The sequence below is a fragment of the Danio aesculapii genome, chromosome 19 (assembly GCF_903798145.1).
Source record: "Danio aesculapii chromosome 19, fDanAes4.1, whole genome shotgun sequence".
NCBI classification, from domain to species: Eukaryota; Metazoa; Chordata; class Actinopteri; order Cypriniformes; family Danionidae; genus Danio; species Danio aesculapii.
In genome coordinates this window covers 21723378-21741922 of record NC_079453.1, presented here as the reverse complement: position 1 = coordinate 21741922, position 18545 = coordinate 21723378, and the positions used below count along the sequence as shown (strand labels likewise).

General features: G+C 33.2%; 1 protein-coding gene across 1 annotated transcript in view; it reads right to left on the bottom strand.

Moving 5' to 3' along the window:
- Nucleotides 1-18545, bottom strand: part of nfatc1 (nuclear factor of activated T cells 1) — a 92671-nt gene that overhangs the window by 31731 nt on the left and 42395 nt on the right. Inside the window, exon 7 of the mRNA XM_056479531.1 lies at nt 4940-4995. Within this exon, the coding sequence (XP_056335506.1) occupies nt 4940-4995 (56 nt within the window). The remainder of the gene's footprint in view (nt 1-4939; nt 4996-18545) is intronic.

Here is an 18545-nt window from a genome sequence, read left to right as displayed (position 1 = left end):
CCGTCATCTTCACATCAGTGACATGCATCTAAACAGTCTCTGGGTTGATATGTGTAAAGATTTTGGATATCATCTTGGACGATTTTAATGCTTCCAAACGGCTTGGTGCAATTCTAAATCGCCCATGTCTTGAGGTAGTTCATCATGATGCGATTTATCTTCTATGTGTGATTTGATTGGACAGGAATCACAGGACAGATTTTTCTAATCTCCATAGACAAGAAAAAATAAAGTAGTGACTAGTAAAAGTAAAAGAGTAAAAGTAAAAGAGTAAAAGTACTTTTACAGCACTAAAAATATACTCAAGGAAAAGTACATAGTTTTAAAACTACTTAGTAAATTACAATTTCTGAGAAAAACTACTCAACTACAGTAGTTTGAGTATTTGTAATTTGTTACTTTACACCACTGGTAACATGGTACAATTAATGATACTGTTAAAATGTTGACATGTTAAATTTCAGGATGTTAAACTGTTGTTATAAAGTTTTTGTACTGTAGCTTTAATTAGCTTCAGTGCATGTGCACGTACACTCAGACTTACTATTCTGTTTTGGTTTTGTTTTTTTAAGTTAAAAGTGATCACCCGTGAAGAACGAAACAACATGTGCCAAATAATTAGTGAAAACTAGTTTGCACTGATCTGTATCATAATTAATATAAATAAAAATGATAATCCACCCCTGACTACCCATTTAATGGTTTATACCATTGTCAATGCCTGATTACATCCAGCTATGCAGGAAAATATTAAGTCAATCTGAAACCAGCAGATCTAGCCAAATGATTGTCTGTAAATTATTTTATATTACTTTAAAATATGTGTTTGTATCTTCATATAGCCTAAAGGGAAATTTCAATTAGGGAGGTTAAAGTGTATTTTAATAGACACCTTTGCGCACACATGAAGGGTAAATGGTAAAGCAGAATCCATTTACACACAGAGATGCAAACTTGTCACAGTTTTGCAAAAAAAATGGGCTGTCTTTGAGAACTCATGTTGAAATAAAATTAGAGATTATTGTAAATCATAATCCAATCATTATCTACAGTTGATAGCTTGGAAATATACATACAGTTAAGTGCATAAATATTTGGACATCAACACAGGTCTAACATTTTTGGCTCTATACACCAACACAATGGATTTGAAATGACTGTCAGCTTTAATTTGAGAGTATTTACATCCAAATCAGGTGAACATGGCAGGAATTACAATAGTTTGCATATGTGCCTCCCACTTGTTAAGGGTCCAAAAGTAATTGGACAATTGGCTTCTAAGCCAAATACATTAACCGAATCCTGGAACCGAAAAAAGTAATGAAGACCAAACTTTCTGTATTTGTAGACGAATGTGTCAATTTACAAAAACTCCAAACCCCCCTACAAAAAAAATAAAATAAAAGGCCACCAAAACACACCAGCTTACAATACTAAGAGAACGATGTGGTTTATACTGTGTGAGAAAATGGTTCACATTAAATAAATATACACATACACACACACACACACACGCACACACACACACACACACACACACACATGTAGCCAGGCAGGGAGGGGTAGAAATCAAAAGAGCCCTTGTAAAAAAAATTGTCTAACACATTAATGCTCCATTCAAACAGATGGTCCCCATTCACTCGCTGAGCATTGAAACCAGGCGTGGAGGCTCTCATAAAGTTATGAACCAAGAGACACCAGACAAAGGCAAGCTTTCAGGGAGCTTTTGGCTCACGCAGGGAAGAAACAAACATTAATTCATCCTAAAAAAAAATATGACAGCCATACAGCTCTCTTCATTTTATCACGAACATATGAGCTCAGACAGAAGCTAATAAAATTTTGTCGTAAATTGGAAGGAATTTGAGCTCATTTTCTGATAAACTCGGACTTGAAAGTTGACGAGATGCAATTAAAGAGTCACTACGCAATTGTACATTCTCTTTTTGGAAATCTATGAATAAATTGCCAGAAAATGAGTGGTTTTTCCCTTAAATGCTTTGATTAAAACGTTTTATCACATTCCAGAGATTTATACTGTATGAACTGTTTATTTATTTGTTTTGCCAGAAAAAAGGGATAGTTCACTCAAAAAAATAATAGTTTACTCACTCTTCACTTGTGCCAAAAATTTGAGAATGTCAGAAACAAGTAACCATTGATTTACATAGTATTTTATTTTCCTACTATAAATGCCAATGTGTATCAGTTCCAAACATTCTTTAAATTATCTTATTTTCTGTTCAACGAAGGAAGAAGAAGGTTGAACAGATGATTTTGCTTGTTTGACTTATCATTTCTGAAGTTAAATAATTATTTTATTATTTTACTTTTCTAGAAAATGTTTTAGATATTTGAACTAGGGCTGCTCGATATTGGAAAAATCTGAAATTTCAATATTTTGTATTTGTGCGATATATATTGCGATGTGAATACATCTTTATTAGGAAAGAATTCTTAATTTTAGATTGAGCGGGGTGATTTTGAAGGGGATTGGATCTCGAATAATATAGAACAAATAACGACGAGACGCCATTTCTGCTAACATTTGTTTTAATATTGTTCCAATATATGTACTCCAGCAATCATTACAATATTATTACAGTCTGTTTTGGACCTCTTTAGAGACTAAAACCTTGTAATTTCAACTGTCAGTCTGTTTTGGATCCCGGACGAGCCCCCGTTTCTGCTAACGTTTTTTTTTATGGTCTTCCAATAGACATCCTATTGACTATAAATAAATTTGCAACTATTATGTCATTAAGCAGTATTAGTACATTGTCTGTTTTGTATCAATCACTTTATTGACTTCTAGTTTACAGTGTAAAAAATCCTGGTTGCCTTACATTTTTAAGCTGAATCTAATTAAACTTATGAGTCCATTGAACTTATATTTTGAATTGTGTAGATAAATAAAATAGAGCAAAGGTAAAAGTGAATTATCGTTTTCTGGGGAGTCTAACAGTATTCAGTTACACTTATTGAACAATCAATACTGCATAGTCTTTATTGTATATGATGTAATCTTTATTAGAGTTACAAACACTGAGATTTCTTTTGGCCGGATGTTTTTACAGTTACAGGCCTTAAAGGGATAGTTCGCCCAAAAATGTAAATTTACTCACTATTTACTCACCCTTCACTTGTTTCAAATGTTTATGAGCTATTAAAATATCTTCTTTTTGTGTTCAACATAAAAAAGAAACTCATAAACGTTATTGAACAATCAACACTGCATAGTCTTAATTGTATATAATGTAATCTTTATTAAAGTTACAAACACTAACATTTCTGTTGGCCAGATGTTTTAAATGTTAAAATGTTCACACAGTCACAAGCCTTAAATTTATAGTTCACCCAAAAGTTAAAATTTACTCACCCTACACTTGTTTCAAATGTTTATGAGTTATTAAAATATTTTCTTTTTGTGTTCAAATATAAAAAAAAAATCATAGATTTTTAAAAATAGTGAGTTTCATTTTTGGGTGAACTATCATTTTTACCCCATTATTATTCAACTCTGCATTGAATTTAATCCACTATAATCAGTGCTTAATTTATAAATTAATAATTCCCGGAACAAAACCAGGAAATAAAAGTTACCACGACCGACATCCGACAATTTAAGTTTTCCCAGAACATGACGTCACCAAACGGTGATAGCGCAAAAAAGAGCATCACTTTTTAATATTTTGTGCCATATAACATTATAGGCCAGTCATGGATATTACAAACATGTAGCTACAAATATAAAACTTATAAACAATCTCTATTCAGTTCTATTATGTGCTAAGTAAAAATGAATAAATAAATGACTCACTCTAATCTTCAAGAAGAGCCCACAGTTACCTCTTCTGTCATGTTTTCTGGCTGACTTGAGATCATTTTGCTTCTGTCTCCTGCTATCCTGATCCATTTGCACAATTTTATCTTCTCGAGATCTCTTTTGATCAGATTTATTATCAGATTTACTCGTGGTTTTAAAAATGAAAATATGCGTGCCTCTTTGCCATTTTGAAAATACAAATATTATTGAGGTAGGCCACTATGTTGTTATTTATTTTTGCTGCTCACTGCGCGAAACAATAATCACCAACCAATGAGAGTGATTGTAAACATAAGAAAGCCGATTGGCTGAAATCATTGTTGATGGCCGTCATGTGTGTGTGCATGCAAGTGTAGGTATTTACCATGCACAAGTTAATTCTGGATCTATTAAAATAAATACCGGAACGCAAAACACGAATATCTGACATTTTCCGGAACAAGATCCGGCTCAAATTAAACACTGACTATAATCCGAACTCAACATCCTGCGATCTGACTATTGTGGATGCACACTTAGTAAAATCAATGCTGAAATGATATATTGTGCAGCCCTAATTTGAACATAAACAAAACAAAATCATTAAGTAAGTAAAGCATTTTTTGCAACAAGGGTAAGAAATGATCAGTAAATGTAAATTTTTGGGTGAACTATCCATTTGGGGCCTTCAGAATGGGTCTTTTCCAACAGTCTGAGCTCTGCAGACAGACATGTGCTACCTAACAAGAGTGTGTGTGTGTGCGGTGTGGGGAGCAGGTGCAGTGTTTCACACACAAACACTGTCTAATCCCAGAGTCTAAACTGTGGTCCCTGAGCTCTCGCTGAAAGAATCTTCCATAGAGAAAACAAGCAGCAGGTTTGCTTGTGCAAGTGTTGTGTGTGTATGTGTGCGTTTCCTCCTGAGAGCAGAGAGTAGGGCTCCATGGGTGCATTATATCCGCTTTAAAGAAAAAAAACAACCTGTTTTCCTCAAACACAACAATAAAACACTAAACTCTTTTTTGTTTTATACTTATGCACACATTTCTATAGTTAAATTGGAAAAAAAAAAACAATTCTCATGATTAGATCTAGTTTCTTTGTGGGGGGAAAAAGAGAAAAGGTTGGACTTACAGATTTGGATGATTCTCTGTTGACTTTAGCCTCCATTTCCCATATGTGATGGCCATCTGCAAAAAATAAATTTAAAAAGGAGCGTAAATTTATAGTGTATTATTAAAATTCACTTCACATATGGTAGAGGATATATCACAGAGAGAGCTTCAATTCAGAACCCCCAAAAATATTGTGTACATTTGGTAAAACTTTACAATAAGTTTGTATTCATTCATTCATTTTTCTTCGGCTTAGTCCCTTATTTATCAGGGGTCGCCAAAATGAAATGAGCTGCCAACTATTCCAGCATATGTTTTACGCACTGGATACCCTTCCAGCTGCAACCCAGTACTGGGAAATACTGTTGTATCATGAAATGCTAGTTGATGCATTTATTAACATGAGCAAACAATCAACAATACATTCATAACAGTATTTATTCATCTTTGCTAATGTTAATGAAAATACAGTTGTTGATTGTTAGTTCATGTTACCTCACGGTCCATTAGCTAATATTAACAAGCATGAATTTGGATTTTGTTAACGCTTTAGTAAAAGTATTGTTCATAATTAGTTCTTGTTCTTATACATATTTACTAACACTTTAAAGTGTGACCGTCCATTTTATTTATTAGCAACAAATAACTATTTTATGCCACATAGTTTCAAAATAAAAGAACATATACTCTTATTGTGTAGTTTATTTGAGAATTAAAATAAAATAACAATCAAAACTATACAGAGATAACACAAATGAACTAATATTTATTTTTAATATATTTTTTCATTTATATGAAAAAATTTAATATATAAAACTATTTAAATGAACAAAACAACAGCATTATTAATATTATTATTATTATTACTACCATTATTTTTTATATTATTTATTATTAAAAAAAATATATAATGTTAATCATAATAATAATGCTGTTGTTTTGTTAAATTTAATTGTTGTTTTGTTGTTTTCATTTTGCTATATTGACAAAGATAAAATAAGGCAGTTATTAGAAATGAGTTATTAAAACTATTATATTTAGAAATGTGTTGAAAAATCGTTTTTCCGTTAAGCAGAAATTGGTGAAAGAAATATACAGGGGGGCTAATAATACTGACTTCAACTGTTAGTGATGATTGGGACTAGTGATGGATCATGATATTCCATGGTCGATTTGGTGTTTTTTTGCTTTAAAATTGGCTGAATCAATAGTACCATTCCAATTTTTTTTCATGTGTTTTTTTTTTTTTTACCAGAAACCAGAGAAAAATGGGTATGTAGGCAATTTGTGTATAAATCACTGGCTGAATCTGTCTCTCAGAAACTGCACTAAAAAATGCTTTTGTTTGACCAGATATCTACAAATTCTTAAATCTAGAGGCATTTTCCAGACAAGCCAAAAACATTGTTTTGTTTTCAGAAATAATAAATAAAAACTAATTGAGGTTTGCCTTAAAACACGTTAAATAGTCTGCCAATGAGTTAAGTGAAATAGTTTATTAGAGAATTAAAATCAAATAACAAACAAAAACTATACAAAGATAAAACAAATGAACTAATATTTATTTTTATTGTTTTAATATTTTTTATTTAGCTAAAAAATGAAAGAATAAATTAAACAATTAAAATGGACAAAAGAACAGCATTATTAAAAGAACAGCATTATTATTATTAACATAATTTAAAATAATATAATTTTATTATTATTATAATTTTGACCTTAAAATGGTCTTTAAAAAATTAAAAACTGCTTTTATTCTAGCCAAAATAAAACAAAAAAAAACTTTCTCCAGAAGAATAAATATTATCAGACATACTGTGAAAATTTCCTTGCTCTCATCATTTGGGAAATTCAGCTGCAATTTAATAATTCTGATTTCAACTATATGTATATTTATATGTATATTTATATTATTATTTTAAATAATAATGATAATAACTTATTTTATTACATACTTTGAACTCAAATATGAATTATATTGCTCTCAATATTCAGTGAATTTAAATATAAAACAAATATAAAACTAAATATAAAATATAAATATATTAATATAAATACATGTCTATTGAACTCATATTATGTTAAACTGACTTAAAACAGCAGGCATAACTTATAAAATTATGTTAGAACATGATTAACTTAGTTTAATAAGTTACAATGAACTAAAAACGTGACATCATGACTAATTGATAGAATTTTTTACGGTGTGGATACATAAAATATAGCAAAGATGAAAGTGAATAATAGTTTTCTAGGGAGTTTAACAGTATTCAGGTACAGTTATTGAACAATCAACACTGCATAGTCTTTATTGTATATGATGTAATCTTTATTAAGGTTACAAACACTAACATTTCTTTTGGCCGGATGTTTTAAATGTTAAAATGTTCACACAGTCATAGTGTGGAATAGTTCACCCAAAAATTTAAATTGACTCACAATTATACATAAAACTAATGAGAATTAAATACTTTTACTAAAACAGTTAAAGAAACTTTAAGAAATGAACTTAATTAAAAATAAAAATAAAATATTACATCCACTTAATGACCCTAAAATTGTTACAGAATTAAGTAACCACTCCAATGCAAAATCCTGATTCCTGAGGCCAACCCAGTTGAGCTGCACTGTCGTACACAACCACATTAAAGCAGCAGAAATCTCCAAAGTGTTTGGAGAGCTATCGCCATACTGCAGTCAGTCTTGAGATTACATCATGTCCTGTCTGCCTCTGACCCGTTTGGGCAGATGGGGGGCTGATGCAATCCTAATGATCTTACCAGAGCCAAGAAGTGTGCGTGCGTGTGTGTGTGTGTGTGTGACGTGCTTTTGCTATAGGGGACCAGCCGCTTACATCAGCCCCTTGTGGAATCTCGCAACTCATGACAAATAGTGTCTGAAGGGTCCAATAAAAGGCCTGGTAAACTGTGCTTCAGATAATGAGCAGCGGCTGTTTGGCTAAAGAGCGTCACAGACTCTCATCGGTCCCTTCTCTCCATCTCCAATCTCTGGCTTATTTTCTCCTCATTATAACGAGGAAAAAAAAGATTTTATTTAACTATTTTCAGCATATGGTTTGTCGACGCAAACAGGCTTTCTCACACAAAAACGTTTGGGAACAAAAGACATATTAAGGTCTCGTTTGCTATTTTTAGTTAAGACATCACTGAAAATACGTTTTACTCAGGCCGTAAAAGCAGGAGAAAACCGCAGGGTAGTTTTGGTCACAGCAGCGCCCACCACAGACGCACACACACCAAAACACAAAGCATCACTGTGTCTGAGCAAGAGCTGAAATTCTTCTCATTTTATGCGGAACAATAGTCAGCGCATCTCTTTAAACTTTCCATTGGCTCGTCCGCTGTCATATTTTTTACATAATTGCATATTGCTATCATACATTTCACATTGACGATGCTCCTGGGTTTAAGCAGAATGCGGTGGAAAAGGCTGTATTGGTTTTCCATGATCATTTCCGATGACAAATACGCTCCAGCAGACCCCGAAGACTGTATTCCTAGACATTGAGTGTTTTATTTATACCGCTGAGAAAGATCAAATGTATTGTTCTCACCTCTGTGAAATATTTATACGAGGTCTCAAGCTTCAAGTCAGACAAATTGCTTGTCGAGTTTCGAGACGGATGACTTTTCGAAGTCTCACACAGAGGATGAGGTGAACGGATGATGTAGCGTCAGATTTAGAGGAGCGCTAACAATACTGGGGAACGTCTGATTGCGATGAATCTGGCATCCGGGATTGTTTTCCATTGGAGGTTTCGAGAATTCTTCCAGACACATATTATTCAGACTTTAAAGATGGAATGCGGAGACTGTTTTGATTGCGTTTTAGAGGAACGCTTAGATAGTGGGGTCTAGTTTCGCGGGCAGACAGTGAGGGCATCCCTGGCTAGTCGTGCTGCGGTCTGTGAAGTGGTGGAACGGTCTGTCATTACTGCTGGAAGGTAATGTGATGCTAGAGGGAACCTCCATTCTCACTGTCTCCGTTTCTCTCTCTATCTCTTTATTCAGATCAGTTCCACGAAGTTAGCACCACTAGCACACGCAGAGTCAGCAGGCAATTATAATATGGTCAAAGTGATTCCTTCATGCCAAAGTGACATGTTTATGTAATTTATTTGTTTCTTTTTAGCATTTTTTTTTTCATTTTCTAAAGACCTATACTTCACTTCAAATTTTTTTCAGGGCAGAATAGATTGGCCAAGTTTATTGGAAAGGGGTTTTCACCTTTATTATGATATAGGACAATGGAGATTTTAGACAGGAAAGCATTGGGAGCAGAGAGAAGGGAAAGATCGGAAAAGGATTTTGAGCTGGGAATCGAACTCGGGTCGCTGAGAGCACTTCTGTGCTATATGTCGGTGCACAGTCGACAGGACAATGTTTGCACAACAGATATGACTGTGATTGGCTCTAATGATCACTGTTTTAGGAGAGTGCTTACGCAGCCACTGGAGTGTTTGAAAGCAGCATCTACCACCTGATCTTTCAATGGATTGACACAGCATTTAAATGCTGACAGACACAACTTTCAAACAAGCTCGAGGACTTTTCTGTCAACACTCTTAAAATATAAAACTTGTGCATTTCCTTATGTTTTACATCAGATTTTTAGTCAGAGCCACTATGGGCTACTGTTTTGGATGTTGTTCCCTTGACTGACCCATATGGAATAAGAAATGAGTTGCATGGGAAGAAATTGCACATCAAAGACCCTTACTTAAAAGCTGTGTTTCCATCAAAAAATGCTAATAACTTTATGTACAAAACTGGATTATCGCATATAAGATGTGCGAATAAAACAGTGTTCCATCCAACGAGTCAAAGTGAACAAAATCGTCACTTCCTGATTATCTGGTGCCAAATATCAACAGTGAAAATTAAATTTGCTGTGATAGTAGAAGCTGAGTGAATCTTTTCTTCATTTAATAAAGGACAATCCTGACACGCAGTAAACGCGTGGTGGCGTCTGAAGGCGTGAGACGCGAAGCACAGACACTTTTGATTCTAGAGGTCATTAATAACACTAATACTGAAATGGTTAAGGTGTTTTAGAATGAACAAAACAACATTTTAGATGTTTTACAAAGTGCTCAGCCTGCTGGTTTGTCCTTTCACACACATTTTCATCATTGCATGATCTCTTATAACAAAATCACATGACTTTTTTTTAATTGCGCATACTGGAATTTGTTCGATAAAAGTGTTTCCATAGTTTATGCACATCTTTTCTTATAGAATAAAAAGCTTATCCTACTCAGTTATGCGCTTTTTATGCGTATATCCAACATGTGCATAAAAATGGGTAGATGAAAACGTAGCTAAAGACACACCCACTGACAAGTGTAATCGCCACAGACCAATGATAGCTCAAAGGTGTTTAGAAGCCAAAATGAACTCCCTCAAAAGAACACTAAGAACGTGGTTTTGGACAGATTTTGTCCAAAATAAAGTCATTTCAGTTCATTATTCAATTTCGTTTGAAGTGGACCGCAGCCTTAACACACTCACGCAACAAACTCTGACAGACTTTTTTGTTGGTGTTTATCAGTGTGATGTGAATTAGCCTTTAAATCAGTATTTCTCAATCTTTGTCTTTGCAAGACACTGTTCTGCACATTTTTAATGTTTCTCTAATCAATTCAGACAACTGATCTTGTTTGACCATAAGTGCCCTGCTAAGATACATATTTATCTGTTAATAATTAAAGGGAACACTGCAGGAAAAATAACAGTATTTGTTTAAAGTGTTAGCAAAACAAATGTTATTGGACATTTTTCATATAGTATTTTTAAAATAAAAGTGTGTAATACACTACTTTTGAAGTGTTAATTGTATTTTATGTACAAGTAAAAAGAATTATGCTGTTAATAGTGATTAAAATTATAATCATTGCACAGCACTAATTGTAACACTAGAAAATATTTCCATTTCAAATCAAATCTATTTTCCAGAACATTCTATTCACTTCATGGTTTAATCAAAAATAGTTTTCAACATTTAAGAAATATTTCCTGAGAACCAAATTAACATATTAAAACCGTTTCCGAAGAATATTTGACAATGAAGACTGGACTATTAATGCTAAAGATTCTAATTGCCAACACAGGAGTAAGTTACATTATAAAATATATTAAAATTATTATTTAACTGAAAATGGCAATAATAAATTTATGTCACTGTTTCCTGTAAAATAAATGCATTCTTGGTGAGCAGAAGAGACTTTCAAAACTGTTTTACAAAATCCTACAGACCAAAAACAATTAAATAGTAGCATCAAAAATAACAAAGGGTTGGGGAAATGCTTTAAATAAACAGAACATTACTTAAGAGAGGACTAAATTGACCAAAATCACTGTCTGTCTCCATCAGTGATACTACATTACCACAATACAAAGTTTTTCGGGTGACGTCACCTCTTGGATAGGGCCCCAAATTATGGATGGTGGAGAGAGCAAGATCTGCGGTACACCAGCATAATGTCATCCTGCTATAATGAACCTTTTTTTTAGATCTCTACTCCAGACTTTTCTGTCAACCTCAGTTCTTTGTAGAGTATGACCACAAGCAACAACTACATTGAAAAGTATTTTTTTGTTGTTGTTGTTTTGTCAAATTGTGCTATAGATGGTAGAAATTGCAGCTTTATCTCACAAGGAATGTAACTATTTTATGTATTGTTAAAAAAAATTACTAATTCGTACAAATTTATGTAACTTCATTCACATGAAAACATACAATAATTGTCCTAAATTGTACAACTGAGATGTTACAAATCAATACAATTAAGCTACTAAATCAAGAAATTACGAATTGCCACAGGATAGCATTGGAAACTGTATTTAAAAAGCTTTAATATTTGTATGAATAAGGACTCAAATATTAAACAGTATGTGTTTATTATTTATACTACTTATTTATTTTATAATACATTTTAATAAACTATGGAAGCCCATAAAAACCATAGGCTAAGACAAATAAAAATATATATTAAAAAGATCACTTTTAACTCACAAAAGTTTTCTTTCCTCAACTTTCTGACTTTTTTATTCATCTCAGTATAAAGAGATTTATTTTCACAGTCCTAACAAAGCAAGCTAGAATTGTGATGTATTCTGACATTTGATTATTTACTTATTTATTTGTTCTCAAAACTGTGACATAAAAAGAAGAACATTTATGAGAAATAATCCAAATAGTAAGAAAAAGTCAGAATTTTAAAATAAAAAGTACCAATTGCCTATGATTTTCTATGGCAGAAACACACTCCTTAAAGGGTCATGAAACACCAAAACACATTTTTTGAGAAGTTGACAGTCATATATGAGAAAAAACACTATTAGGACACATATATTTCACAAAAAAAAAGTGAAGATTGGTTGCTTTTGCGTTATTTCAAACAAATTCATTCTTCTACTTTGAAAAGAAACTTTGAAGCTATGTCATGGCTATTAGATCCTTGTGTGTATTCCAGTGTGTAGACTTTACTGGCAATTACAACGTGACGTCTTTGAGCTTTTAGCATTAAAAGATCTGGTTTGAACCAATCAGCGCACTCTATTGTGTATGAGGTGCAACTTCATTAATATGCATGAAGCTTCGAAGACGGCAGAGAGACGGCACATTGAGTTGCCAACCATAATTAAAACAAGTGGAAAAAGAAGAATTCCCCACTATGAGAGCGCAGCTGGACTCACATGTGGATTACAGTGCTCTATTAACACAGAACAAAAATACGTTTGTAAGGAACATTATTTACCCGAGAGCTTTTCACATCAGGAAATGGTGTGGATTTGCCTCTCATCTTCTATTTATGAAGACGCGGTTCCAGTTCACGTTGATTGCCCTGTCTCTACAGATTTGGTAAGTGTGTGTTCAGTGTGATTTGTTTATGTTTATTCCAAGGCAAAGAAGTTAGTATCGTTAGCAGTACTTTTTTAGTTTTTAAAGGCATACCTTAGTCAAAATGATTTAGTTACAAAGTTTACAGTACGTTAATATCACTACAATATTAAAGACTGAAAGATTCGCTGTAAATGCTGCTCTCCGAATGTAAACATGTAAACAACCTAATCAAACTTTTACCGTCATGTAGGATTTTCTGACATGACAAAATGTTCATGACAGGATAGTCTATACACACACATTCCATTAAAACTACACTCTTCCAGCAGTTCCTCACATCTAATAATATCTCTTTTGTCACGGGGGGCATGCATGAAATGTTCCTGAATGAAAGTGAAAGTGCCAAACTGCAGTTAAAGTTGATAAATTATTTGTTTGGCAAATTATTCGATTACTGATGTCCATTTAAATGCAATCACTGTCTTTCTCCTCTGTGTCTGTGTGTTGTTTTGCCCCGAACTGAAACTCCCATTTTTATGCAAAACCTTCCTTCTTTCCCTCCACCGACACTCCCACCTAAACAGAGCTGGACTCACCCACTTTCCTGACTTTTTTCAAACTAGAGGTGTGAAAACACTCTGCTGAGACAGGGTTTTTGTGTTTTTCTGTTACAAAACAAACTAAACATAAACACTGTTTTTTAAACACTTACCATTTTTAATGATTCATTTGTTTTTTAGACCAAATGCAATATGATATATACACTATCTGACAAAAGTCTTGTTGTTGATGCCAGTTGTAAAAGCAACAAATAATAACATGACATCTAGTTGATCATTTGAATCATCTGATGAACTGCATCCCAATCATCACAAATACTGCAGAAAACCTATTGGAGCCTACATGGACCCAAGATTCTCACAGAAATCAGTTAAGTTTGGGGAAGAACAAATCATTGTTTGTGGTTACATTAACATCAACAGCCTGAGGTATCAAGACATTTGTGCTGCTCATTAGATTACAAACCACATTACAGGGCAAATTCTTCAGCAGCATAGCGCTCCTTCTCATACTTCAGCCTCCACATAAAAGTTCCTGACAGCAAGGAAGATCAAGATGCTCCAGGATTGGCCAGCCCAGTCACCAGACATGAACATTATTGAGTATGTCCAGGGTAAGATGAAGGAGGAGGCATTGAAGATGAAACCAAAGAATATTGATGAACTCTGGGAGTCCTGAAAGAACGCTTTCTTTGCCATTCCAGATGATTTTATTAATAGGTTATTTTAATCATTGCAGAGATGTATGGATGCAGTTCTTTTAATTCTTATTAATTCTTTTTCCACTGCACCATGACTTTATATTCTATACTGTACATTATTTCTGTTAAGTGACAAGACTTTTGTCTAAGCAAAGTCAGACTCTGCTGTCCTAATAATTAAAAAAATCAAGGCATGATCATATTTTATTTTGGTAAAATAAACAATCTAGAGGCCTTTGCCTTTCATATTAGCCACTTCTGATACCAAATGATCAAGTACAGGTCAAGTTATTAGTTGTTTCTAAAACTTGGATAGGACAAGACTTTTGTTAGGTAGTGTGTGTAAAAGTCAATTTGCACAATGTTTAGTGGTCCTTTAATCAACAGATTAGCCAATTTCTAATCTAATCCAATTAATAAAGCCTTATAACGTGGCCTCCTGAGAGGAGAAATTAGATTTGTATCGATTAGTCACTGCAGCCCTAAATAACAAGTGTCCTCTATCTACTTTTTTTGTTCTTTCTATCACTCTTCTCATCTCTGCAGAAGTGAAACCATTTCTCGGAGTCTTTCCTCCAGCGGGAAGTCCTTAAGTGCTAGTGCGGGACGGCGGAGCCTGTGGTCATAAGAGGCTTCATTTCCACTCTGATTGAGCCATGTGAGTGTAATACCTGCCCGCTTTCACTTCACTGGAGAGCTGATGAGGACATGATGCACTCCATCTCGACGAGGTGCTCAGAAAATCCTCTAAGACTCTGCCTTGCCTTGACCACGTCATTACAGAGTACTTGCTCAGACAGAAGCAAACAAGTCTATTACTAATAAAAAAAAAAAAACCTGAGCCAAGGTCAACCTGACATATTTCAGATACTAAATTCCAACTGGATTTTACATGCAGTTTTTGTCTGTATAAATCTCGCAGATGCTTGTAAAGGTGTTACAGGCTTACAATTGCTAAAGAGTGTTTTTTAGCATGACGTTATGCCTTTACCTGTCAATCAAAAAATACAGTGCATCAGTGAAATTTAAAGACATTACAAATAATTTTATTTGCCGGCCAGGTAAAAAAAAAATAATAATAATAATAAAGACTGCAGGTTATGCAGTGATTTAGACTTAGTCTGAATGCTTAAAGGTACAGTTCACCAAAAATAAGACACCATGTCATTATTTACAAACCCCCATGGCACTGTAAACCAGTTTAATTTTCTTTATAGTAATTCTGAAGTTTATTTTAATGTTATGTTCTTTAACTATAACTTTAACTGCTTTTGATAGTATGGGTTAATATGTATAGGGAGACAAAATTTTGACTTATTTGGCAATACAATGGTGATTGTATATAATTTTTGTCCATTTACTAACCCTTATGTCACTGCAATCTTTATAGTTAGCTTGAAGAACATTTCAAAGTTATCATGTACAGTAAATGAGCTCCATGATGAACAGTAACCATATCAGTGTTTGGGGAAAAAGTGACCGACCTAGCTGCAGTGTTGTCGGAGATCCGAGAGGTGAGTTTTTCATTATTTTTAACATCCTGATCATACTGGGGTGCATTTCTGAAAACCATCATTAGCCAGCTTAGGTTGCAAGTTCCGTCGTTACAAACATAGTTGATTTGGCATTTCCAAATCCATCTTTCCAACGAACATTCGCAAACTGCATCGCAAACTTGTACGCTTGCAACTATACCTCTAGAGCTGTAGTTAGAAGCATAGTTCCTGGCTGTGTTCTATTTCCAGTTATCTCCCTATGCCCCATTCGTTTAGAGCATTCATCATTTAAACTCAGAATGATTAAAAAAAACATTAAAGTCATCACTCTTAGGTGTAATTTGCTTTCAGAGTATTTTAACAGTTCAGTTTTAGCGATCTTCATGTTGACAATTGCACTCCCTTCGTAGTGCACTTTGAAAACATTGATGTAATTTTGAACGCAGCCGTGGCTCATGACGAAATCTATAGGTGACCTATTATTCAAAAGCGGAATTTATGTTATCTTCAAAGCTTGTGAAAGCAAAAATATATAGCATGCGTTAATGCTTTTAATTCATAGTAGGTTATTTATTAAGAAATGTGTCTGTACTGTGTATGACATGGGCCTGTTGTTTAGAACATTTCTGCTGTGGTTTGAATGTTATTATACAAATAAAATAAATACAATAAAATATAAATTAACAATATCCTACCTAATAATAATAATAATAATAATAATAATAATTATTATTATTATTATTATTATTATTATTATTATTATTATTATTATTATTATTATTATTATTATTATTATTATTTTATTATTATTTTATTATTATTATTTTATTATTATTATTATCATTATTATTATTATTATTATTATTATTATTATTTTCATTCACATAAATAGCCTACTGTAAATTAGGCTTATAACCAGTAACGATTTATATGATTTATATATGAGATTAGAATACATGTTAGCTTAGTGATTTTATATGTAATGTTCTCAATTATATTTGTAAAGGAAACACAGGTCCTATGTGTGTCGTTTACATATATTTTAACTAATATGGAAAACAAGTGCACGTGTTTACCAAAATTAATATAGGATTTTTTTAATGTGTGTGCGCGTGTAAAACAATATAATTTGCACAAAAAGTTATGGGGGTTTTCTCTAAATAAGTTGTTACTCCACCCCATTTAGAGCGTCATTATGGACATTTTACATTATAACTAAAGTGGTTCAAACAATGGATCTGTGACAGAGAAATTACGGTTTTGGAAAACACTCGTCACTACATTGTTCATTTTCCAAACGATGCATCGTACTATGACAGTTCAGCCACGAGTTATGTCATTGATTGGGAAACGCACCTTTGTACGATTCCTTGTTGTTTTTTTAGTGCTAATAATAGGACAAATTGCACAATACGCATTAAATTAAATGTAATTTAATGCTGTTAGCAATAGTTACTCTCAAACCAACTGTAAGTTATAGAACATTAAAATAAACATAACATTGTGTTTCTGTATTTGCATGTGTTGTGAGACTTTTCAGGCAACTGTTTTGTCAAATTGAATAAGATTTTTTCTCTATTTCTTTGAGTCTATTTGATTCATTGAATTGAATTTACTAATGTCGAATTGAAATTGCAAAAATCTAAAGTTGTTAATACTTTTCTATTTTTCACTGTTTTTAATTTGAGTAGGGTCAAAATTAGTTTGGGTGGACAAAGTTTGGTTTCAAAGTGGTTTGGTGATTTAAAAACATGTGCTGTATTTTTTAATAGTCTAATTGATTAACAAACACAGCACAAGTGTTATTGTGCTCGATCCAATCAATTATAATGACATCACCAAATGCACATTCCCACTGAAAAGTTGGCTGATGTTGGCAAAGATTGCTGACACTTTCGTTTTACTGCCATGGTTTTGATCAATTCATTGTTCTGCTGTTAGAGAAAATGATTCATTATTATAATTTTATTCTGTCACATTTAATTTCAAGTGTGTAAAAGGGATCTATTGTCCTTTGATTGGCATAGAAAAATCTATCACTTTTTTTTGCCATGAATACAGAGTTTGTGTTAAGTGTGTTAACTGCGCAGTGCTTCGTGCCCTCACACCAAATAAAGAGAACGTTTGAAGATGTTGATCAAATAGTTTTAAAGTTCATCTTGTGTCCTTCTCAAGACAATAAATAACTTGCAAGTCACAGCTGATAATAAGACTATACCGCAATGATGTAGTCTGCTTGTTAAAAAAATATTTCATTCAATAAAAAAACAATGTTCAGTGGAAATCACAATGTTCGAAACTGCAAGTTTTCAGGAACACTTTTAAATGTCTTTCATCCTTTAGAACAACTGCATCTGAGGAATTCACCATCTTTCCATCAGATTATAGACTCAGCAGTTTTGTTTCTGTCATTTAGCCAAAATCTCATGTTTGAAAAAGACACCATGCTATGCAAGGGCTTCTTAAAGGGATAGTTCACCAAAAACAATGGCCATCATTTACTCATTCTTCACTTGTTCCAATACAGTTTGAGTTTTGTGTTCACAAATCCATAGTAGAAACAAACAAATACTTTGGTGTGTGCCATCCTTATCCTAGTTGTGTGAACTATTCCTTTAAGCCAGTATTGAGTTTGACTAGATGGCAAGTGCTATACTAAGACACTCTTCTCTACTCATAAAAATGAGAATTTCATGCTTTTGAAATTTCTTGATTAAGGACAATGCTATACTGATTTAAACAACCCGTTTTCACCTTGCATTTCAAAGCAAGCTGAGATGCTTCAAACCGCACAGCACTTTATTTAAGACTGAAGTGGAACAGCATCATGAGAATTGTTTGACTGACAGATCCAATAGAGAGATTTAGTCTTTTTAAATTTCACTGGTTAATGTTTGCAAAACCGAGAGACATAAATATAGGTTGACTAATAGCGGTGGAGGGGTGGGAAAGAAAAAAAAATAGGGAAATATGAAGATACAAGAATGTGCATGTGTTAGTGA